General features: G+C 47.9%; 1 protein-coding gene and 1 non-coding gene across 2 annotated transcripts; both read right to left on the reverse strand.

The window, feature by feature from the left end:
• Positions 1-13,454: 13,454 nt before the first annotated feature.
• On the reverse strand, positions 13,455-15,210 carry LOC105072453 (nanos homolog 2-like). Its single transcript, XM_010959399.3, has one exon. It carries the CDS (start codon positions 15,125-15,127, stop codon positions 14,480-14,482), a length of 648 nt encoding a protein of 215 aa, XP_010957701.3. The 5' UTR covers positions 15,128-15,210; the 3' UTR covers positions 13,455-14,479.
• Positions 15,211-16,624: 1,414 nt separating this feature from the next.
• Positions 16,625-16,696, reverse strand: TRNAT-GGU (transfer RNA threonine (anticodon GGU)). Its single transcript has one exon. It is a non-coding gene; the product is annotated as a tRNA-Thr (tRNA).
• Positions 16,697-25,390: the final 8,694 nt, after the last annotated feature.

Genomic DNA, 25,390 nt, shown 5'->3' on the forward strand with positions numbered 1-25,390 from the left:
GTACTATTACATATACACCTTTGGTGGAAATGAAAAATTAGCAAAGCCAATTGTAAGGCGCACATGTCTCCTTACCCACTGGAAGGAATATGGTCAAAGCACATACAAGTGTTGACGAGGATGCTGATGGGATGTAAAGTGGTGCAGTCGCTTTGGAGAAGCCTTGCGGTTTCTTAAGTCATGACTCAGCAATTCCACTCCTAAGTATGTGCCCACGAGGGATGCAAATGTGCATCCATACGAACTCTTGTTCATCACAGCATTATTCACAGTAGCTGAAAAGTGGGAACAACCCTGTTGAGGTGGCCGTGGAGAGGATATGACTGCCAGGCAACCTGAGAACTGGCCCTGGGCGATCAGAGGTTCCTCCCGGTATCCTTGTGTCTCCAGTGGACACTCTCCTCATTGTTTCCACAGTGGGAACCATTTTCAAGGATGCAGTCTTGAGAGAGCACTGTTTTGCTGAGACCATCTGGATGGTATATATGACTGAACCCAGTTAAAGCCTCTATAGAAACTTCTAAGATTTGGCGTGCAGGTGCAGAGATCCACTCGGTCACCTAAGACAAGCTTTGTAAGTAAGTTCTTCTGCTTATTCAACCTGCCACCTACCAATCTGGAGTAGTCTGCCTCTTTCTTTGGTCTCTCCTTGCCCTCCAGGTACAGAGGCCAGGTTGTGAGCCAACAAACCCATATGTCTATCAACTGGTGAATGGATAAGCAAAATGTGGTATATCCATGCAATGGAGTATTATTCAGCCATGAAAAGGAATGAAGTACTGATACATGCTTCAGCATGAACAAACCTCAGAAATACTACCTTGAAGTGAAGGGAGGCAGACACAAAAAAACACACAGTGCACAGTTTTTGGTGTGTAATGTCCACAGTAGAAAAAACCATAGGGACAGACAGCAGATTAGGGCTTTCTGCTGAGGGCTGTATGGTAGAAATGGGGAGTGGCTGCAGATGAGTGTGAGATTTCTTTTTGGGGGTGATATAAATGACTTAAAATTAAATTGTGGTGATAACACACAACTCTTTAAATATACTAGTATAAACATGAATATACGAACACCCACTTCAAATGTGTAACTTTTATGGTATGTGAGATATCTCAGCCAAGGTTTCAAAAATGCGCATATCCTTTGCCACACAATTTGATTTCTAGAAATATGGCCTTCAGAAGTATTCGTGTGTACAAAGGTTGCTGTTCAAAGATATTACAGCTTTTCTCATAATTTCTCTCGGAAACAACCCCATTCTATAGTGGTAGCCTACTAGATGAAGTGTAATACATCCCTTATTCCCTAGGATGGACTATAATGATTATCTTTTAAAAATAATAAGGTATTATTTTATTTACATATACAGAAAAGCCTTCGAAGCTATACTGCTATATAAAAAAGCAATCTGCAGGTCAATACACATAGTATAATCCTATTATGTGAAAAAATTGTAATTGTATGTACTCATACAACTGTATTACTCCCTACAAATAGGACTGGCAGTTTATTTATCATGTCCACAGTGGTTACTTCTGGGCAAGGGAGAGGAATTGGAGTCAGAAATAAAGGAAGTCTTCCACATTTAATCTGCATAGTTTAATATTTTTAAAAATTTTGCACAATTAAAATGTGTTCCTGAATCATCAGTGTTTAAAAGCGCATAAGAAACAAAGAAGAAAACTTGGGGGAAGTGTGTGCTTCATATAAAACTATCTCCTAAAAATTAAATGGTATACGTTTCATAACGGTTTGTGTGGAGAATGCATGTGTGGTGAGAAATTATGATGGACTGATCTCAGCGTTTCCAAACAGCAAAGTGAAAGTGAATCCATTTTAGGAAACTTGTCATGAACCCAAGTATTTTAAGCACACAGACCTGTGATTGAAGCAGAGTCAAAGGAAATGAGGGTCTAGGGGAGGGAAAGAGAAGCTGAGACTCCAGAGAGACACTGAGGAAAATTTCAGCTCTTTGTCGTCCCCCAGTGATGAGACAGAGACCTAAGCTGGGGCTCTCTGCAAGGGATCCAGCTGTAGACTTCGCCTTGAAAACAATTCTGCCCTTTAACTATTTCCTCTGCTTCTGGAATCTAAGTTAGTGCAATTACAGTATTGGTTTTTCCTACTGTTGTTTTTATTGGCTTGAGGTCAAGGTGACCGGGAATGGGAGGACATGCAGCTCAGTCACGAATCACTGGTGCCCTGGGCACGTGGGGCCTTGGCGGAACTTTGGGCTGGCCCGTCACAGCCTTCCTGGCACGTCCTCCCTCTTGGACAAGGCTGAAACTTCTATTTACCTTCCCCTTGCTTCCAGGAGGACCCTTCATCATATGACTAAGAATACTGTTATTTCCCTTTCTGCTACTTCTGGATGAATGCTTAAGACTTAAGCTTAGAAGAGATGCTATAGCCAAGGACTGGAGAAATGCTGGCTCTGTTAGGAGCTGGAATGTGGACTGGCTTAGAGTAGAATTTGCATCAGAGAACACAGGCGGCAGCATCAACCGTCCTGACTTCACTGCTGAATCAGGAGATGCGCCCACGTGGGTACCTCCTTGGTCATTTGTCCAGTTATCAACTTGTTCAAGAGGATTCAGGAAACCATCACGCCTGTATCAGCCACGTACCAGCGAAGAGGGGGACAGCATGACTAAAGCACCCACTGGGGACCAGGAGGGCAGACTCCTACTCGATGATCTGTGAACCAGAATCAGCGTCCACAGGTAGCCCCTCCAGAGTTAATTCAACCAAGGGAACATTCACTGTGAAAATTCAAACAAGCGAACACGATTTTCTGGTTAAAACTTGTAAATTGACTTTAACTGGATGAGCTGTGCGTGTCTCTTTCGTTCCCAACCGCTTTCAATGTTTCTCAAAGATAAGCAGTCAGATCAATCAACTAAAAGTACTTACTGAATATGTTTACAAGATATCTTGCTAGAAGCTGGTTTCACCCCTCGGGCTGTTTATAATCTTGTCCAGAGGCAAAACATTGCAGAAGTTGAAACATATAGTAACAAGCATTAAATTAAATAAAGTGCTGCATGAACACCTAGAAGATAAGCCCTATAGGAGCAAATTAAGAAAAGAAAATAAATACAGTAAATCATGTGGTTTTATGATTACAGAGATGCTCTCATAAATGTTCTGAGGGGAAGCAGTGGAAGTGAACAGTTCAAATGATATTTTAAATGAAATGTGCATCTTATTTCTCCTTGACCTTCCTCTTTGCTGCACAGACTCTTCAGAAAATAAGCCTGGAGAGTTTGAAAACCCAGGTTTTTATGAGGATCAGTTATAGGAGAGCGGATTGCAAAGAGGAGGGGGTAGCCAGGAAACTCACAGCCCCGCCACGCACAACAGCATGTCGCGTTGCTAGGTAACATCTGACATTGTTTATTTCCAAAGAATTTCCTGAGGTGTTTAAGGTTAGGCTGTGGGTGAGTTTAGATCTGCTTCCTCTTGTGAACCCTGAAGAGCCGCATGGTTTGCTGGGGCATGATTAATAACAAGCCAGTGGCCAGCTGTCCCTGGGTACCTTTAATGAGTACGCAGGAATGAACAGGGCTCCGGGGAAGGACGCTTGTCCTGTCCAGGCTGTTTGTCCATTTTTATCACAATCCTCAGTGATGGGGATACAAAATCATATTAGGTCCTGGTCTTTTTAGAGCTTGAAATCTAAGGAGGAGAAAGCATCTTTCAGATAATCACACAACGATCAGAACATGACAGCCAGTGTGTGCCACGTGGTTTGTGCCACGTGGTGTGTGCCACAAAGTCCCCCAAAGAAGCTGGAGCCCAGGCAGTGAGGGTGAATCCACAGCACAACAAATCTAGCCAATTAGAAACTACTAGACAGACAGAAAGATCATGGGCAAGTCCAAGTAGAACAAAACTGAACACAAGAAATTACCTTTTCTCTTCTGCATTTTATTTTTCAGGCAAGGAAGTTTAACGTACGATCCAAGACTTGGAGGATCCCAAATGTAGGCTATGTATTTACTCTTACTGATAAGCTATTAGTTTTAAGAATAAGTCCCCTTTCCCCTCATTCTCAAAGCAACTCATTAACCAGCCCTCCCTTCTTACATAATGAAACAGAAAAGACATCTTAAAGGCTGATCATACATCATCCAGCCAGGCGAGTTATATTTTGCGAACTTGCAACCTTGAGGCTCTAATGAATCACCTTGCTGTATCAGAGGTGACGACTTTCTTTACCTCATTTTCCCTAATGGCCTGCTTCTCACACAAAATCTTGGGGAGTCTGGCCCGCTGCGCTGGCTTTTTCTGCAGTGCTGCGTCATTTTCCTCCATTTATTTTACCACTGGTGGCTTTTGGCTCTGGGTATCCAGTCTCACCCTGCCTCCTGCTCCATGATGGAGCAGAGAGAGCGGATGGGCGTTGGGGCCCCAAAGAAGCCAAGTGAGGGAGCAGCCAGCTAGAGGGGTGGCCGTCCCAGGAGTCAAGAGGAGACCCCCTATTTCCTGAGCCCACCCTCTCCTCTCCAGAGGGTGAGCTGACACTTTGTCTCAGCTCACATTTATCGAGTGCTGCTGTGCGCTAGCCAGCATGATGGTCAAACATGAGGAGGCTCGAGTCCCCATCCTAGAGTTTATGCTCCTTGCAGGCTTTCAAGTAAACAAGTGTCCCCAACATGGAAGAAGCCTCCCACATGTTGAGCCTCCCTGACAGAGGCAGATACAGAGAGTGCGGGGGCCACAAAAGAGCAATTTATATTCTCCCAGAGAGTATGAGGGAAGGGCCAATCCAGGTGTCACGAGAGAGAACTGCGGCCTTACTGGTGTCGCCAACAGGGACATGCCTATAGGCTCACACACACGTTTGTATAAGAGCAGGACGTGGTGATTCCAAGGCCACAGCCAGCTCCCAGCCTCTGTGCTCCCCTTCCCAGTGGAACTAATTGTTGGACTAATTCCCACCGGCTGACAGAATGAACCAGGAGGTATCTGGGGCTGTCTGCTTTTAGTGGGAGGGCTATGTGTGTGTGTGTGTGTGAGAGCGAGAGGAAGACAGAGACTGAGAGAGAGAATTCACATATTCACATTGGGTGTGGGTTTGGAGTTTTGGGGAAACTCAAGTGGGCAAGAGGGTGAGGTTAGAACCTCAGGCTCTGGTTGGAATCTCAGCCGCACTGATTCCTAGCTTTGCAATCAGGAGAAAATAAAGTCTCTGGCCTCAGTTTCCTCATCTGAAAAATGGGGATAATGAACATATCCGCCTCTCTAAGTCACTGCATGAGTGACAGGAGTCAGCCCATGTGAAGCAGGTTGCAGACCTTGGCGGCTGTTAGCGTTCCTGTTCCGCTATTTGTGTCTGGTCTCTGTGTGGTATTCATGAGGTTCCAGCAAGTGCAGCCCCAATCAGCAGAGACCCGTGCGGTCTGGGGCAGCTTCAGGACCTCACTGATCAGCGAATCAACGCCTGCGGCCAGGGCGACCCCAGTACCAGACCCTCTGCCACGTGGTGTGATTTACAGCCATAACACCCACCTGCTCCCGAATTCCCCTGCTAAAAGCTGAGGGCGTCAACCTTGAAAATCCTGACTACAGTTTAGATCTGTGACAGTTCTGCCATGCCGACACATGGGGAGAGAGGACAATTACCCTCTACCACCAGGCAGACACCTTGAAGCGTCCTCAGACGCTGGGGACAGGCAGGATGATCCCTCTGGGCTGGGGGAGGGAGGAGACAGGCAGGCCGAGCACAGGCGCAGAGGGGCGTGTGGCAGCCAAGCAGGTGCCCCAAGGAAGCTGAGAGGAGGATGGTGGGGGCTGCACGGGGGTGGCGGGAGAGGGGTGTGGGGGTTGGGGGTTGGTGTCTGGGGCCTGCTGCCCAGCAAAGAGTAGGTGTACAGGAAATACCTGCCATTACAAGACGGGTCCTGATAAACAAGTGGAACCTAATTAAACGTACAACCTTTTGCACAGCAAAGGCAACCATAAGCAAAACAAAGCGACAACCTACAGAATGGGAGAAAATATTTGCAAAGAATGAAACTGACAAAGGCTTAACCTCAAGAATATATAAACAGTTCATATGACTTAATAAGAAAAAAAAAACAACTCAGTCCAAAAATGGGCAGAAGACCTAAACAAGCACATTTCCAATGAAGACATACAAATGACCAACAGGCACATGAAAAAATGCTCAATATCACTAATTATCAGAAATGCAAATCAAAACTACAATGAGGTATCACTTCATACCAAAAGAAGGGCCATCATTCAAAACTCCACAAATGATAAATACAGGAGAGCACACATCATCTCCCCAAGCCCACATCATATCCTCAAACCCACATGATATCGCCGAGCCAGCATCCTGTCCCTGAGCCTGCGTCGTGTCAGCGAGCCAGCGACATGTACGCGAAAGCAAATCATCTCCCCAAGCCTACATTTGCCCAAGCATATATCATCTCCCAAAATCCGCAACATCTCCACAAGCCCGATCTCCCCTAGCCCACAACATGTCCCTGAACCCATGTCATCTCCCAGAGCCCGCATGATCTCCTCGACCCCGCATGATGTCCCCAACTTCCATCATCTCCGAAAGCTCACATCATCTCCCCAAGCCCATATTTCTCCAAGCCCACATCAAATCCCCAAGCCTGCATCATCTACCCAAGCCTGCAACATCCTCCGAAGCCCACATCTCCCTAAACCAAATCACCTTCCCAAACCCGTAACACCTCCCCAAGCCCAGGTCATGACCCCGTGCCCACATCATGTTCCCATACCCACATCATCGCCCAGAGCCAGCATCATCTCAGCAAGCACGCATCAAGTCCCCAAGCTCACATCATCTCCCCGTGTCCACATAATGTCTCCAAGCCAACATCTCCCCAAGCCCACAACATCTCCGCAAGCCCACATCATGTCCCCAAGCCTGAATCATCTCCCTGATCTCGCATCACCTTCCAAGCCTGCGTCATGTCTCTGAGCACGCGTGAACACTGCAAGCCAGCAGCATGTCCGTGAACCCACAGGATCTCCCTGAGCCTGCATCATCTCCCCAAGCCCCCATCACCTCCACAAGCCCACATCTCCCCAAGCCTACATGTTTCCTCGAGCCCACAGCATCTCCCCAAGCCAAATCATGTCCCAAAGCCGGCATCATGTATCAAAGCCCACTTCTACCCAAGCCCAAATCATCTCCCCAAGCGCACATCATCCCCCCGAGCCTGTGTCATATCCCCGAGCCAGCGTCATGTCCCAGAGCCAGCGTCATACCCGGGAGCCCACATAATCTACATGAGCCCATTTCATCTCCCTCAGCCAACACCATCTACCCAAGCCCAGTCATCTCCCAAAGCCCACATGATCTCCTCAAGCCCAAGTCATCTCCCCAAGCCTAGTCATCTCCCCAGGTCCAATCACCTCCCCAAGGCCACGTCATCTCCCAAAGCCCACATGACCTCCACAAGCCCACGTCATCTCTCCGAGCTTGAGTTATGTCTCTGAGCTCGCATCATGTCCCCAAACCTGGGTCATCTCCTCGAACCAAAATCATCTCCCCAAGCCACATCATCTTCCCAAGCCCACATCATATTCCAAAGCTCACATCTACCCCAGCCCACATCATGTCCCCGAGCCCATGTCATCTCACCGAGCCCATATGATCTCCCCGATCTCCATCATCTCTGAAAGCTTACATCATCTCCCCAAGCCCACATTAAATACCCAAGCCTGCATCATCTACCCAAGTCTGCATCATCCTCCGAAGCCCTCATCTCCCTAAACAGGCATATCTTCCCCAAGCCCATAACACCTACCAGGCCCACATCATGACCCCGTGCCCACATCATGTCCTCATGCCCACATCATCGCCCAGAGCCAGCATCATCTCCCCAAGCCCGCGTCAAGTCCCTGAGCTCACATCATCTCCCCGTGTCCACATAATGTCCCCAAGCCAACATCTCCCCAAGCCCACAACATCTCTGCAAGCCCACATCATGTCCCCAGGCCCGAATCATCTCCCTGATCTCGCATCACCTTCCAAGCCTGCGTCATTCTCTGATCTTGCATGATCACTGCAAGCCAGCATCATGTCTGTGAACCCACAAGATCTCCCTGAGCCCGTGTCTTCTCCCCATGCCCCCATCATCTCCACAAGCCCTCATCTCCCCAAGCCTACATATTTCCCTGAGCCCACAGCATCTCCCCAAGCTGAATCATGTCCCCAAGCCGGCATCATCTATCCAAGCCCACTTCTACCCAAGCCCAAATCATCTCCCCAGGCGTACTTCACCTCCCCGAGCCTGTGTCATATCCCCGAGCCAGCGTCATGTTCCAGACCCAACGTCATATCCGGGAGCCCACATCATCTACGTGCGCGCATTTCATCTATAGGGCCTGGGTCATCTCCCTCATCCAACACCATCTACCCAAGCACAATCATCTCCGGAAGCCCATGTCATCTCCCAAAGCCCACGTAATCTCCTCGAGCCCAAGTCATCTCCCCAAACCCAGTCATCTCCCTAAGCCCAATCATCTCCCCAAGGCCACATCCTCTCCCAAAGCCCATGTGACCTCCACAAGCCCATGACATCCCCCCGAGCCTGAGTTATATCTCTGAGCTCGCATCATGTCCCCAAGCCTGGGTCATCTCCCCAAGCCAACATCATCTCCTCAAGCCCAATCATCTCCCCAAGCCCACATCGTATTTCAAAGGCCACATCTCCCCAAGCGCATATCATTTCCCGAATCCCACATGATCTTGCCAAGCCCACGTCATGTGCCCTAGATGGCATAATATCCACGAGCCCAAGTCATCTATGTAGACCCGTGTCATCTACTGGAGCCCACTTTATCTCAAGGCCATGTCATCCTCCGAGCCAACATCTCCCCAAGCACACATCCTCTCCCCAAGCTCACATCATCTCCCCAAGCCCACATCATGTTTCCAGACCCACATCTCCCCAAGCCGACATCATCTCCCCAAGCCCACATCGTCTCTCAAAGCCCACATTTTCTACCCAAGGAGACATCTCCCAAAGACAGCATCATCTCCCAATCCCGCATCATCTCCTGAAGTCGCGTCATCTCCCAAATCCCATGTCATCTCCCCAAGCCCGCATCATCTCCCCGAGATGCAAATTCTCATGCAAACTAGTTCAGATTGGGTGGAAAGGGAATGGTGGGGACCAGCAGTGTAGTTGATGTTGTGAGTTCACAAGAAACTCCTCACCCTCACCCCTTCACACACACACACACACAAACTCACCACAGCACAAACACACTGCAGTGACTGATAAAGTGTTTTAAAATATTTGAGAGACTATCATTGTATCCCCTGACAGGAAAAGTCATTTCTTGTGTATTTGACTCCTAAACCTTCAGGACCTAGACTCATGAAGATTGTATCACAAATACTGAGGGGATTCCGAGGTATAGAAGTGGAGGCACCCCTCTCCCTCCCCATCCTGGTTCTCCCACCCATGCACACTCCATTATTCAGGATGATAATGTTCTATCAAGTCACCACTCATTCTGAATTGGCTAGTACTGAACTATTTGCTCCAAAAGGAAATACAGGGTTAGGTTCCTGTGAGCTTCTGGTCTCAGTGTTTTCATCAATATTTGCCCAAATCCTTGTAAAACAGGCCATCTTATCAGTGCTGGAAACCTGCTTATTCACATAACCCTGTGCAGGCGTTTTAAAAATTCCTCCTGACCTGCAGAACCTGCCTCACCTGCAAGTTTCACCTTTTTCATGCTGTGTTGGCTTTTGAAATGGGTGAGCCAGCACTGGCCCAGGGGAGTTTAATGTTTTCCTGGCCCTGAGGAATGTGATCGTGAATTTCTTTGGCTTTTAGCCTCAGAGGAATGGTGTCCATTAAGCTTTTTTTTTTTTTTTCTCCAATCAGTCCTCATCTCTGAATCCACAAATTTAGCCCCTTTTCTATCTCTTCCATAGGTTCATCACACACCAGAGACGTGACATTAGCACTTGGCAGCATGACTTGATGTGCAGGTCAGTGAATGTCTTCTTCCTTTTTCTGGGTGTCCCATATGATTGATTCCTTAGCATTAAACTAAAAACACAGCACTGTGACTCCTGCCTGAACACAGCTTATTGTAACACACGCATTCTCTTCAAAAGGCATATCGTGACATTCTTGTGCTTGGGAGTACTAGGCAGCACTCTGCTTGGGGGCCATTTCAAACAGTGTGACCACCGTAAAAAGCCACAGAAACGTGAAATACGCAGCACTAAGTAGGCTGCAGAAAGGACAGCTGTTCAGTGTGAGCTGACACAAGAAGGCGGTGCTGCCTTGTTCAGCCTCTGCTGAAAATGTTTGCACAGGACGACACTACATGTCCTCAGAAGATGGCAAAAGTGCCACCAGTATCAATTTTGTGGCTACAAAGACATCTTGGCAAGTTGGCAAATTTGAAAAACAGAATCTGCAAGTGATGAGGATTAACTCTGGGAATGATGCACTTTGGCTTTGGGAGGACCAGTTTTTAATCCTTTAGGGCTGCTCTAACAGAACACCATCTATTGAGTGGCTGAAACAACAGATACGTATTTCTCATAGTTCTAGAGGCTGGGAAGTCCACAATCAAGGTAGAGGCAGATTTGGTGTTTGGCGAGGGCCCTCTTCCTGGCTTGTAGATGGCTGCTTTTTCCCTCTGTCTTCATATGGTGGAAGGGACAAAGGAGCTCTCTTGGGTATCTTTTAATAAGGGCACTAATCCCACTCATGAGGATTCCACCCTCATGACCTCATCACCTTGCAAAGGCTCCACCTTCAAATAGCATCACACTGCGGAGTATGAATCTGGGGGACACTAACATTTGGCCTTTAGAAGCCAACATCGTATACTGATTGTTAGTTCTGAATCTATACCAAAATCCTGTAGTGAGGCTGTAACATTCCATCAGTTCTCTTCCAGCTGGTGCTGGCGGACTATGGAGAGCCATCTGTAATCCAGGTCCCAAGTTTCCCCATCAGTCAGCTGCTACTCCAAGCCGTGGACTATCAGTGTTCCGTTCTCCACAGCGTCCGAATCTACCAGATCAGACACCTAATCCAGGAGCCCCATTTCTGTGCGTCTTCCCCAAAACCATTTCTGGACAAAATACTCTAGCAGTCAGGGTTCAGTCAGGCAAACACGTCATTCAGGCTATTTAAAACTGGAAAATACTCCACTCAGTGTGTTCAGGGCTCCCACAACCGCTGAAAGGACTACAGAAGCAAAAGCCAGGAGAGGCAATGCTGGCACCTGGGAAGTCAGGACGTTCAGGAACCCTGGGAAAGTGGCAGTGATGGTCTCGGCCACCTGTGGCACCCTAACACGTGATTCCCAGGACCTGCATCATGTATGGAAACCGTTCTCACATCCACAGAAGCCTGCTAATCTGGCCCCATTTCTAAAGCAGTAATGGCCTCTGTTTCTCTTTCACCTTCCAGGTCTCAAGCAAGGGCCAGGCGTGAATGGAAGCCATGCTAGAAGCATGGAGCGAGGGACCTCTCCAGATTTCCAGCCCATACAGTGCCGGGAAGAGTGTGGACAGGGGCAGGGATGGTGCTGAGATAACAGTCAATCTATGGGAAAGGAAAAAAAAAAAAGCAGTCATGGAGCAATATGCACAAAATAACAGCACTTAGGGGAGAACTTTTACACGATAAATCTGCATCCTATAGCTGGATCAGCACACAGACAGACGTCTAGAAGGAAACACCGAGCTGACTACTGGAGGTTACTTTGTGGCTGGTTGGGATGGGTAAAATCATAGGCAGATGAGTTTTATTCAAATTTTTGGGAAATCTTTTTGCTGTGAGAATGTATGTTCAGATACAGGAAATAAATTGGGTGGTAAAAGGATGGAGGAATGTAAGGTAAAAACCTGAGAGATGTTGGATTAAGAAAATGTTCTTTCATTTTTTTTTTGAAGAGAATGCCAAATCTTATGTATATTTATAGACTGAGGGAAGGAGCCAAAGATTCTGAAGATGTTGGACATAAGAGAGCAGGGACCAGTGGGGCAAGATCTCGGTGGGATCCGGAGAGGATGGGTGACAGTTCAAGGTGGTGTCTTGGCCATGGAGACTGAGGGCACACAGGCAGGAGCAGGTGCAGCCAGCAGACTGCAGGTAAACCGGGAGGAAGAGCAGAAGAAAGCTGAGAGAAATTAGGCGTGATAGCCAATCACGGAGAGTCAAGCAAGGCCCCCAAATGAGAGTGGAAGGGGCAGCGGACAGAACAACCATTGTGACTTTCCGAGGGGTTGTGTCGCCTGACCGCTGAGGATGCTGCAGTGTGTTTCAGGGTGTGCGGATCCCAGGCCCCTGAGCTGAGAGTTTCAAGCATGGTGTTTCTGAGAATCACCAACCTCTCCCATGACATCGTGATGTAAAGCAGGGCTTCTCGACCTCAGTTTTACTAACATTTGGGATCGGAGAACTCTTTGCTGTGGGGAGCTGTCCTGTGTACTGTAGTGTTTAACAGTATCCCTGGCCTTAATCCACTAGATGCCTGCAGCATCCCCAACACACACACACACACACACACACACACACACACACACACACACACACACATTTCCATGACGACTATGTGGATGGGGTAGGGAGCATGATCTTATCTCTTACTCAGCCGGCCTCCTGCTTATTCTGCAAACACACCAGAGCCAATCCCACCTTGGGGCCTTTGAACGCACCATCTCCTCTGCCTGGAACACCCTTCTCCTGGTTTCCTCAATGTATTTGGACTCTGCTCAAGAGTCACCTCCACAGAAAGGTCTCCTCTGAGCACCCCGTATAAAACAGCCTCTCCTTCCCTCCTCATCCTTTCACTCTGCCCCCTTTTCCTTCACAGCACTTATCACCCACCTGACATGATAGTCTCTGTTTATTCAGTGGTTGTCACTGCACCCTCTTCCCACCTAGAATGTCACCTTCATGAGGACAAGGGTCTTGTCTGCTTTGCTCACTGCGATGCCTGCCGATGTCCAGAACGGTGCCTGGAATCAAGCAGGAGCTCAGCAAACACACGTGGAGCGATGGAATTACAGAAGCCCTGGTATTTAGCACGTGCAACATGTTGTGCACCTGCACAGTTCCCCAGGGCTGGGGACCACAGGTTCTATCACCTCTCCAGTGGGGTCCAGGAGCCCAGAGTTTAATAACAACTGTAAAGTTGGTCCCGGAAGACCTGGGCTCTAGCAGGGTGGGAGGGGACCCTGGACAGAGCCCGAAGAAGGATGCAGAAAGGGAATCTGCGGTCAAGGTGAAGGTTGGTGTTGGGGTCCAGTCTACAGGTGGCCTGTGTCCGAGGATGTGGGGGGGCCACGTTCGTGGGAGGGACCAAGGACTCCTTCCTGCTCCACCTCCCGCTTCCCATGTTTTGGGGCAAATACGGGTCCCCCCTCCCCCAGCCTCTGAGGAAACAGACATAGGGATTTCAAAGTCAACCAGAAATGCTCTTTATTCACTAGAGCTCAACACCCGGGTCCAGCCCTGGGCCAAAAACCAAACAACTTAAAATCTGACTCAGGGCTCTTTTTTGCCCCTAAAATAAAATCTAGGGAGTCGCCATGCCCATCCAGGCACAAAACCCACTTTTCCTGTGGGAGCTTCGTGAACTTTACTGTTGCAGGAGGAAACAAAGGAACTTTACAAAACTATCGCAACTTGTGGGTGGGTGGGAGGTGGCAGAGAGACGCCTTCCACTGGGGAAAGGACCCATCGGTGATTTGCCATTGGGGGCAGGAGCGCAGTGAAACTGAATGAAATGAACATGGGAAGAACAACTAGGCGGAGGTCAAGGGTATCGGCTGTCGGCTCACCCCAAAGCCCTCCACCCCCGATAAGCCTGCAAAGATATGGTGCCCCGCTGCTGTGGCCCCTCCTCCCTCCAGCTCCTGATGGATGGGCTGTTGAGGGCAGGGCAGGACCCATCCGGTGCCGTCCACGATGAAACAGTGGATCTACCAGTGGCTGAAGAAGGTGGAGAAGGCGGGTTGAAGTCAGGATCCCATCTTGAAGTTCGTGGGCTGGAAGGTCCAAGCCAGCCTGTTCCCTCTCTCCACATTCTGAGGGGCAGACTGGGAGAGCACAGTGGGGTCCTGTAGGGCCAAGGGTCCAAGAATTCCAAAAGGAATGGAACCCCAGGGGCTAAGAAGTCAAAGGGGCAGGGCTGGTGGCCCAGAAGGACTAAAGATCCATGAACCGTGGCCCAGAAGGAGCCACAGGGGCCGGGGTCCTGCTGCACCCAGAATCCACGGATATCTCCAGGACAGAACCCTTAGGGCTGAGAGGTCCAAGGGGCAGGGCTGGCCAGGCTCTCCATAGCCTCCATTGTTTCAGGATCCAGCAGGGATGGAGCTCTGGAGGTCAGACATTCCAAAGGGCTGGGTGAGTCCATGGGAGGTGGGTGAGCCCAGGGACTTGGTAGGACTGAACCAGGAGGGCTGGGGGTGCGGGGGCTGAGCACCTCATGGTCCTCAGCAGTTGACCTTGCGGCCGGCCGAATTGCGCCCACTGCGGCGGTAGAGAGACTGATAGCCCCCGTTGAGCGAGCAGTACTTGAGCGTGTGGGCCTGGTCACCCGTGGCCCCGCACAGGGGACACACGTAGTGCCGCAGGATGGGACACACCACCACACCCCCCGGGGTCTTCAGCCGGTGCGAGGTGTACACGCGGCGAGACTCCCCATTGTGCTTGCAGAAGTTGCAGAGGGTGGCCAGGGCCTCACTAGGGCCCCGCCCTCCCGGTCCCTGCTCTTGCTGGGCCTCAGGTCTCGGCTCCCCAGGTTTCAGCTTCCCATGTCTCGGCTTCCCAGATCTCAGCTGCCCAAGTCTCGGCTCCTCAGAGCTCAGCTCCCCAGGTCTCGGCTCCTCAGTGCTCGGCTCCCCAGGGCTCAGCTCCCCAGGGCTTAGCTCCCCAGTCCCTGGGGCCTCCTGCACTTGTCCCGGACTCTGGATCAGGGCCGACACTACCTGGCTCAGGTTGAAGTAGTCCTTCCACATGTCGAAGGGTGGCAACTCCATGGCCGCCTGCAGGGGTGGTAGGTGGCTGGAGAGAGATGGGCTGGGGCCCCCGTGGACTGGAGCAGCAGATGGTTTTCTGAAGCAGAGAGGAACTACACCCATTTTTATATTCCTCAAAGACCCTTCTGAACAAAGGTGGAGCTTAGGATTTAAAGGGCCCACTCCTCACCCTTGGTCCCCATCTGACTTTAATCCCCCATGGATAACTGGAAGGGGGTCATTCCCCTCGTCTCTCGTCCTTGCTCTAACTGCCAGGTGCTGTGATCTGGAAAGGCCCTTCCCCCTGGGCCTCAGTTTCTTTATCTGGTCAATAAAGTCCCATGTCTGCAAATTCCCCCACCCCCCCTCCCTTCAAGGCTGGGGGCTGCCCTCTCTAGAGCCATTCCTAATAACAACAACAGCCCCCGACTGTGAGCTGGTCGCTGGGCTCCCACAGTTACCTTCATGATCTGACTTCACTCCCACAACAACTCCGCATGGGTAACACAGTTACTATTCCTTTTTCTTTTTTTTTTTTTTTAATTGATTTATAATCATTTTACTACTACCCCATTTTCTAGACAAGCTGCTGAAGCTCAGAGAGGAAAACTCCTACTGGCCCAGAGGCACACAACACGCAAGTGGCAGAGCCAGGGCTCGCAACTCCGAAGCAAATGCTTCTTCTATCTCTTTTGAATTAAAACCTGATTTTTTGTCACATCTGGAATTAGGAGTCACTGATTCAACACAGATTTCTTGAGCATGCACCGGAGTGTTCAATGTTTTTGAAAAAGGGTCTCTTTGAACCTCATAACCATTCAAGGAGGCAGGCACCAGAGTTTCCATTTTCTAGAAAGGCTATGAGGCTCAGAGAGGTTAAGGAAGATACTCAAAGTCACGCAGCAGGGAAATGGCAGAGTTGGGACTGACACCCAGCTCTGACTCCAGAGACACTGGGAATTGATCTAAGAAGCAGAAGAGGACCCTGGCGTGACGCAGACTCATTTAGAATGCCCACACTTCCCCCTTGGCCTGGCACATTTTCCCAGATCCTTTCTGAGCTTCAGGACCAAGTAAAAGCCTGGCCTCCTGCCCATGCCAACTCCAGGAATTCTTCCTCCCCCTGTGGTCCCCAGTTGGTCTCCCTGACCGCTCAGCATCCAATCACTGAAGTCCCTAGTGTTGGGCGCTGGAAACTCAGCAGTGAGCACATCTACCCTGTACCTGTTTCACAAACAACCAGTCTAGCCAGCTAATGAGAAAACAGCAGCCCATAAAGACCCGATTACACAGACAGGGTGCTCTGAGAGAGGCTGAGCTGGGAGAGGTGACCGGAAGCTGAGATCACATAGAACAGTCTTCCAGGAAAAGGAACACGAGATATGGAGCCCTGAAGTCTGGGGACAGCAAGGGGGCTGGAGCGGCCAGAATGGGGTGAGAGTCCCCAGATGAGGCCAGCCCGGGAAGCATGGGCTGAAAATAAATTTTTTTTATTATAAATTGCAGTCTTTTAATTTCTCCTTTGCAGTTCAGTTAGGACATGATCTTAATTTTCTTTTCTTTTCTTTTTTTTTACTATATTTTTATTTTATTATTTATTTATTTTATTTTTCCCCTTTTTGGAGGCACTGGGGATTGAACCCAGGACCTTGTACACACCAAGCATGTGCCCTACCACTAAGCTATACCCCCACCTTCCCAATTTTAAAAATAAAATGTGTGTGTTGGTGGGCTCTATTACCTAGGAACTTAATTTCAGAATCCTCAAGGGGCATCTCAATATGTTAGATAAAGTGGGTGTCAGGTCTCACTGGGTTAAGCACCCGTGATGTAGGTCAGTATCAGCCCATTGGTCTTTGTCTTTGGAGCAATAGGGAGCCACTGAAGGGTAAAAGCAGGGGAAGGGCAAATGAGAAATGTTTTAGGATGCTCCTCTGGTTGCTGTCGATTGAATAGAGGCTATCCCCATCAGTTCACATTGTCTTGAGCTGATCAGGGAGTGAAGTCTGAACAAAGTCTGTTGAGGACTCCTTGATGGCAGATACTAGGTCTTGCCTTCGGAAGGAGCTTAATACATGCTCATTGAGTGAATGTATCATCTCTGTGGATGGGCTCAAGGTTGGGAGGGGACAAAGGGAGGAATTTATGAATGTCAGAGGAAAGGTCTTTTTGTGGTGTGATTTCCCAGCTTTCTGTAATTTCTTTTTTTTTTCCCTGGGCGAAAAATGTGTTGTTGTTTTTTTATTGAAACATCGTTGATTTATAACATTGTGTTAGTTCTGGTGTTCACCCTAGTGATTCAGCTATACATATATATATTCTTTTTCATATTCTTACTCATTATAGGTTATTACAAGATACTGAATATAGTTCCCTGTGCCAAACAGTAGGACCTTGTTGTTAATCTGTTTTATATATAGTAGTTAGTATTGCAAATCCCAAACTCCTATTTTAGCCCTCTGTAATTTCCTTTTGAAGTAATGATTTGGATAGTGGCTTGTTTGATGTCTGTCCTCACTGGTAACCTGTGAGCCCCAGGAGGTCAGCCCCAGGTGATGATGTTCCCAGCATCACCCAGCACAAGGCCAGGCGGCCACAGAGCAGGTCAGGGGATGTTAGCAGGATGAGTGCCCACAGATCAATAATAAGTCATTCAAATGGGTGATTCCTGTGTCTTAAGTGCTTATGGTGTTCTTTATTGTTCAGCTCTAATGTCTCCTCCTCCAGGAAGTCCGCCAGACCCTCAGGCTGGGTCAGCCTTCTCTGAGTGCCCCCTTCCCAGCCCTGCCTACACTGAGTCATCACTGACTGGGGTTGGGTCTGTCTCTCCTTCTGGACCATGAGCCTGTGAGGGCAGGGCTAAGGCTGTTCCACAAGTACGTTTATGTGCTTCATGTCATTTAACTCTCATTGCTTTCCTAAGTACCATTATTATTCCTGATTTGCAAAGGCAGCAACTGATGTTCAGAGAAGTTAGGTGATTTGTCTGTGGTCACACAGCAGGCAGGCAGCAGAGCTGGGATTCCAACTTGGGTCTGCCCCAGTCTAGTCTTTGCCCTTAACCACTGCCCTACATTGCCTCAATAAATACTCAGTAGAATGAATGAATAAATGAATGCATCTGGGAGCTACCCAGTGGCTTCCAGATCACCTGGTCAAGGTTACCCTACTTTCTTATTTTTCAGATGTAAATGAGGCCTCAAGATGGGAGGGATCTGAGTTTCAGTCTCTTAAAGCCATGGTTCCCGGCCAAGGTCCCTGGATTCACCTGCACATCAGGTAACTTCTGGAAACCCATTAATAAAAGTACACATGTAGTCATAGGGTGGGCTGTGAGGTTTTCTGCTTGTTCATCTCCCTGAAGAGGTAAATCAGACCTCTGTGTTATAATACTGGGGTCATGGGGTTGGGCAGTGGGGTGACTTGAGCACAAAATCCACCCCCCCTACCACAGTTCACTGGGTGGGTAGCATCCTGGGTAATGTCTCAGTAATCAGCCCTGGGTTCAAGCCAGGCTTTACCACCTGCTCGCTGAGTGGCTGTGGGCTTATTATTTAATCTTTCTTAGCCTCAGTTTTTTCATCTGTCAAGAGGAAATGACATCAGTGCTCGTCCAGGGGCCATGGACTGTAATTGTGTTTGCAAACAGCACAGAGCTTGGCTCGTGGGATATGCTGATGACACGTTAGCCATGATAATTGACAAGATTAAGGCAATAATCTCAAGGGGACTTATTTACTGAGCATCTCCTCAGGGCCAGCACTATGCTCAGGGCTATACCCACGTCTGTTTCCCTGTACCATCCCCAGACCCTGTGAAGCAGGGTCTAGCAATAGCCCCATTTTACACTTGAGCCACGGGCGTTTCAGAGAGGCCGAGGGGCTTGTCCAAGGTTATATGGACAATGAGTGGTAGGCTGGAACTGGAACCCAGGACTGGCTGAAGAGCCTGCCAAGGTGTTCAACAGAAAGCAAGGGAGCAAGAGGGACTTGCCAGGCATAGGGACAGAATGAGGTGAAAACCACGAAGGATGAGGGGATCTGAGTGACATAGATTTTCACAGGGAGAAGCTGTTGGCCATCAGTGGACCTATTCCAGGGCAGGAGAGACCGAGGTCCGCCATGTGGCAGGAGAAGGCTCCTGGAGGGAGGACCCAGGATGGGTGAGGGGGCCTCTGCACCAAGTGCTTTCCACAAAGTCACAGCTGAAACCTCCAGCATGAGAGGTGCGAGCTTCCCGTGAGCAGCAGGGCCGGGCCCCAGGGACCCAGTCAGTGTTGGTCGCTGCAGCTGAGGCATCTGCTGGGAATCTGAGAATGACCAAGGAGTGGAGCGGCTTTCGAGGCTCCATGACTTCCTTTAACAATTGCGCCTATTGTTTGGAGACTCTCAGATTCTGTTGCTTGTGAGTTTTATTTTCTTTCTTACAAAAAAATTTTTTATATTGACGTAAGTTTACAATGTGTTAATTTCTGGTATACAGCATAGTGAATCAGATATATATATGTGTGTGTGTGTGTGTGTGTACTCCTTTTCATATACTTTTTCATTGTAGGCTATTACAAGATATTGAATATAGTTCCCTGTTCTATAGAGTAGGACCTTGTTTATCTTTTTCTTTTCTTTTTGTTTTTTCCCTGATTGTTTTCTTCTAGAACTCTGTTATTGGGGCCATGACTACCCTCCTCCCCCCCCCCCACATCTGAGTGGTGCTTTATTGGATCAGTAGCTGCAAGACAACCCTTCTCAGATAAGCTTTCTTCCATGGTGCGGTTGTTGCCATGTACTGAGGGACAGTCAAAGAAATTCATCAGCCTGGTGTTTACTTGATCATAACCTCCACCCCCATGCCAAAGCCTTACCACTCTCTGCTGACCAGACGCCATGGCTGCCCTGTTTACTTGTGAGTTTCCCTCTCAGTTTCACACCTGCCAGAAAACAGCTCATGGGGGGTCCAGAGAGGGGGAGGAGAAGCAAGAGGGAATCTGGAGGAAAGAAACCCTGAGAAAGAGGAGGAAAGACACACAGAGAGGCAGCAAAGACTCCCAGAGGGACTGAGGGATGCACTTGTGCAGAGACCAAGACAGGGGAGATGAAGACCAGGGGAAAGAAAGACTGTCAGAGACCAAGAAGGTCATGGTCATTGTCCTTTGGACTCTATTTATTAGATGCTGGCCCATGTGATATCATAAAACCCTCACAACAACCTTGTCAAGTAGTGTTATAATATCCCCATTTTACAGAGCAGCAAACTGAGGCCCAGGGAGGTGACATCTCCCGTCCATGTCATCCAGTTAGCCTGGACTCATATCCAGGTCTGGAGAGAAGAGGGACACATTCACAGGAATCGAAAGGGACAGAGGTTCCAGGAGAGAGAGATGGAAACAAGAGGCGGAGAAGCACAATAAAGTGATACGTGGCACGGGTGTTGGGCATGTGGCTGCTGCAGCCAGAAGGCTTGGGTGAAATCTTGGCATTGCCACTTCCAGATGCGTGGTTTTTAGCAAGTGATGTCACTTCCCTGGGCTTCTGTGTCCTCCCATTTCACAAAAAGGGAGGTCACTGATGACTCTCTACTATGGGGCTGCTGACAACTAACAACACAGGTAGCCATTAGCATAGGTACACAGTGAACTTTAGCCATTATTTTTAGTTTTATTCCCTTGCTAAAGATTTACCAAAGAGTGCTAGGCAGGATAGGAGACTGTGCAGGCACAGAAAGTGGAGACTGCTCATTCATTCAACAAACCTTTACTGAATACCTAACATGCATCTGGCCCTGTTCTAGGTGCCAAAGATAAAGCAATGATCAAAAAATATAAAAATCCCTGCCTTTATGGAGCTGGAATTTTATATAGATAACAAATAAGATATGCAAGTGAAATATAGTATGTCAGGTAAGGCTGTGTGCTGTGGAGAAAAAATAAAGTGGGTAGGGAGATAGAGAGTGGTCAGGGAAGCCCTCTTGGAGGAGGTGATATTTGAGAAGAGTCTTAAAAGTTGTGAGAGAGGGAGCTTTGTAGATATGTGGGGGGAAAGTGCCCCAACTCAAAGAACAGCCAGTGCAAAGGCCCTTCGGTCAGAGCGTAACTGCTTTTATAACTGGCACTCTGGGTGATTCTGATTTGGAGGTAGGGCTAAAAGAGGTAATTAAATTAAAATGAGGCCCCCATTAGGGTGGGCTCTAATCCAGTCTGACTGGTGTCCTTATAAGAAGAAGAGATTAAGACACATAAAGGGACGCCAGGCACATGGGTGCATAGAGAAGGGCCCATGTGAGGACACAGAGTTCTCAGAGGTGGCCATCTGCAAGTCCAGAGCCCTGAGAAGGAGCCCAACCTGGTGACACCATAATCTTGGGCTTCTAGCCTCCAAAACTGTGAGAAAATTAATTTGTTAAGTCATCCAGTGGGTGGTAATTTGTTGTGGCAGCCCTAGCAAATGAATACAACCTACATTGTTAAAAGTCACTTCTGCAGACTATAAGACTACACTAGGGGTTATATTCTTTAAGCACGTTGGCACATGGGCAGGGCTAGGAGAAATCCCACAATTAAATATAAATGGTCATCAGTCAGAGGTAATCAGGACTGGGTTGTTTCCTAATTCCTGAATCTCAATCCTTGGCACTGTTTCTCCAAGTTTGGGAGTACAGTGGGGTGATGGTGGTCCAAGGGCCAACGGAAAGAACTTGGGATCTTGTTAAAAATGCAGCCTTCTGTGTCCCACACCAGAGAAGCAGATGCTTCTAAGGATGTCTTAAAGTATCTGCTTTTGGGGGGGAAGGTATAGCTCAGAGGTAGAGTGCATGCTTACCATGTTCAAGGCCCTGGGTTCAATCCCCAGTACCTCCATTAAAAAAAAAAAATTCATTTTTAACCAGCACCCTGAGTGATTCTGACGCACACTGAAATTTGAGAATTCTCCTTCAGAACTTTTTTTAAAAGTTTTTTTTCTTTGGGGAAGTGGGATTAGGTTGGTTTGTTTGTTTGTTTATTTATTAAAGGAGGTACTGGGGATTGAACCCAGGACTTTGTATGCACTCTACCACTGAGCTATACCCTCCCCTAGCCATGGTGTCACTTCAAACATAAATACTTCAGTATGTAACTAGAAAACAGATTATTTTTAAAGCATAATGATACAACATTATATCTAAATATCAATCATAATTCCTTAATGTTATCCAGTGTTCAAAACTCAAATGGTCAAATTTCTCCGACTATCTCATAATCCTCATGGCATCAATAAAATTTTTTCACACTTAGTCCACCAGATACGTTTATTTACAAATTATGTATATATTTGTGTTGTTTCCTCTACTAATATTTTATGTTCCTTATAAATTTACACCACCTGAAAAATCAAGAAAGAAAAAAGGAACCAGATAAAAATCAACAATAGAAACAGGTTCTAATATTTTCTCCTGGCCTCCTGCTGGGCTATCTTGCATGCCTCCACTTTGTTTTTTATTTATTTTTATTTTAAATTTTATTATTATTATTTCTTTTTTGTGTGGGGGGGCAATTCAGGGAACTTAACATAGATGACCAATATCACCAAATATACATGTTCAAAATTTCCTAATCATTCCAACATTCTAATAGAGTCTTTTACAGTTGTGTTTGTGTATGTGTGTGTGTGTGTGTGTGTGTTCCTTTAAATCCAGGATCCAATTCAGGATCCTTGCTGCAGTTAGTATAATATCTCTTCAGTCTCTTTGAATCTACAATAGTCCCCTTCCTTTTTTTTTTTTTTTTTTGTGATATTGATACATATTTTTAAGAAGGCCAGGTATTTAGGAAAATGTCCCTCAGTTTGGATTTGTCTGATATTTCTGCAAAATTAGATGTAAGCATTTCAAGCAGTTTTAGTGCATAAATGCTATTGTGCTAGGAGGGATGTCCCCTGGGGGCACACGATGTCAGTTTTCCTGTCATTGGTGACACTGAGTTCCAACTCTTGGTTAAGGCAGTACACACTAGAACTCACCAGGGTGTATGTGCCCTCTCCTCTTTGTAATTACCAAGTAATTGATGGAATAACACTTTCAGACTCTGTGAATATCCTGTTTAGTATACATTTTAACATTTTTAAAAGTGCCTGCTATTAGAGAGGAGACAGAAACCAAGAAAACATTTTAGCTGGGGGTGTGGCGGCAGGAAGACAACAGACCAGCAAATAAAGGAATAGTTACAAAGTTCAGAATGTGAACCCCTGAATAGGGAGCTTATCTTGTTTACTCCTGTGTCTGTGCCTAAATTAGCAGCACCTGGCACATACACTCATTAAAGACATGTTGAAATGCATGAATGAATAGCATTAAGTGCTATGCGGAGTCTGAAAACAGGGTTATTTGCTAAAGAGACTCTGGGGTGGGGTGAGGTGGGGTGTGTGGCTATTTTAGGTAGGATGTTATTAGGGATGTCAACACCCCTATGCTTAGAGGTCTTTTGAATGGAAAGAAGGGGAAAACAAATGTAAAATGTCGCTGAGGCAAGACAAAATTTGCTGTGTTTGATGAGCGGAGGGAGGGCTCCGGGTCAGGATGGGGGGGAAGTTGAGAAAAGAAGTGAGGCTGAGCCTAGGTTCCCTCAAGATCAGGTTGGTGGGCTGGTGGATGTAGTGGGATTTTGCAGACCACGTGGGTCGTGAGGAATTTACATGGGAAGCCACTGGGTCAGGGAGTTGCAGGGAATGTGGTCCAAGGTCCCTTTCACCCTTGCCTGGAGAGGGACACCTCTTTGTCTATGTCTTTCTCTGTGCGTCTCTCACCATTGCAGAATCTGGTACAAGCTCTATGTAAACGTGTGCAATTTTGTGTGTGACTTCAGAGGGTTCACGGAATTCTCGGGTACAGACTGTCTGGTTTGGGCGACACCACACTCCTCACACAGGTGAAGGGAGACTCACAGCTAGTCGTAATAACTAGCATCTACAGAGCATTTAGGCTATGCTATGCTTTGTTCTGAATGCTTTGTAAGCAGGTAACTCAGTGTTCACAACAACCCAAAGAGGAAGATCTTGGGAAGGTCCTTGGTGATCCTCATTATCCAGATGGGAAAATGGGAAACAGGGGATAACTGCCTTTCCCATAGTCACACAGGTGGTCGGTGACAAAGGTAGGGTGACAAACCTGGAGTCTCTCTGGCTTTAGCCATTAGGCTAGGACCGCCTCCAAGTTAACTCAATCTCAGAGGTCAAGGATGCCCTAAAGTCCATCCTGGGTCTTACCAGATGTCTCAAGCCCAGCCAGAAACTCTGGTAGGTTATTTGACTCCGCATCTGCCAGGAAAGCTGGGCAAATCAGGGGCTGTCACTGGTAGGTTGGGTGAGGACCCCAGGCTTGGGGCAGGGGTGGCTGGATTGGGGGTCCCACAGCTGGCAAGGTGGGTGTGGAGGGAGGATCATCCAGTCAGGTGTGCATAGTGTGCGTTTGTTGCTTGTTACCTCGTGTCTGCTCCTGGGGGTCTGTGGGAGTACTTGAGTCTTAGTACATCAAGGCAGTGGCTCGGGAAGTTTGCATGGTTTCAACTCCAACCTCATGCCTCACTAGCTTGGTGACTTTGGGCAAGTTACTTAGCGTCCCCGAGCCTCCTTTTCCCATGAAATGGAGATAATCACAGTTTCTCCTTCATAGGGCATTGTGATTATTCAAGATGGTGCTTGTTAGGTGCTGGGCATAGGGCCCAGACTGTGCTGGGGGGTTCATGAAGGGTAGCCACCTCGATTCAGTGTGTCATTTTGCAGTGTGTGCTGGGTGAAATTCCACCAGTTTCCACTATGTGTCCATTGGGTGTTACGTTTGCCATCCTGTGTACTCCTGAGCGGTTGGAGTAGCTACCTTGGTACTAGTCACTCCTCCCTAGATTTCTCTGGTTTTGGTCTTTCTCTCTGGGCCTTTGTCTTCTACCCTTCTGGGCATCTGCTGCCCCCCCATCTCCTCTTCCCTTGGATCCTCCCTCCATCTTTGGATCTCTGTCTCCTTCTCTCTCTGTTTTTTTACTCACTCCTTCTTGGTCTCTGTTCCCCATCTACCTAGGTTTCCATTTCCCCCTCTCTTTGTCTCTGTCCTTTCTCTCTGGATCTTTGTCCCCTTCTCTCTCTAGGTCTCTGTCCCCTAGTCTCTCTGAGTTCTCTCCTTATTCTCTCTGGTCTCTGATCACTTCTATCTGTCTCTTTAACCCCAATCCAGTTCTAGATCCAAATCCAGCCCTAATCTTAGCCACAGTCCTAGCCTTGACTGTGATTCTAGCTATAACCAGAATCTTAACTCTATACCTCGCCTTCACCTTATCCTAACTCTAACCATGTCTATAACCCATAAACCACGGCTAGTTGTCATCTTTACCTGAATCTGAACCATTTTCAACCCCAAACCAAACTC

The sequence above is a fragment of the Camelus bactrianus genome, chromosome 35, assembly GCF_048773025.1.
Source record: "Camelus bactrianus isolate YW-2024 breed Bactrian camel chromosome 35, ASM4877302v1, whole genome shotgun sequence".
Classification (NCBI taxonomy): Eukaryota; Metazoa; Chordata; class Mammalia; order Artiodactyla; family Camelidae; genus Camelus; species Camelus bactrianus.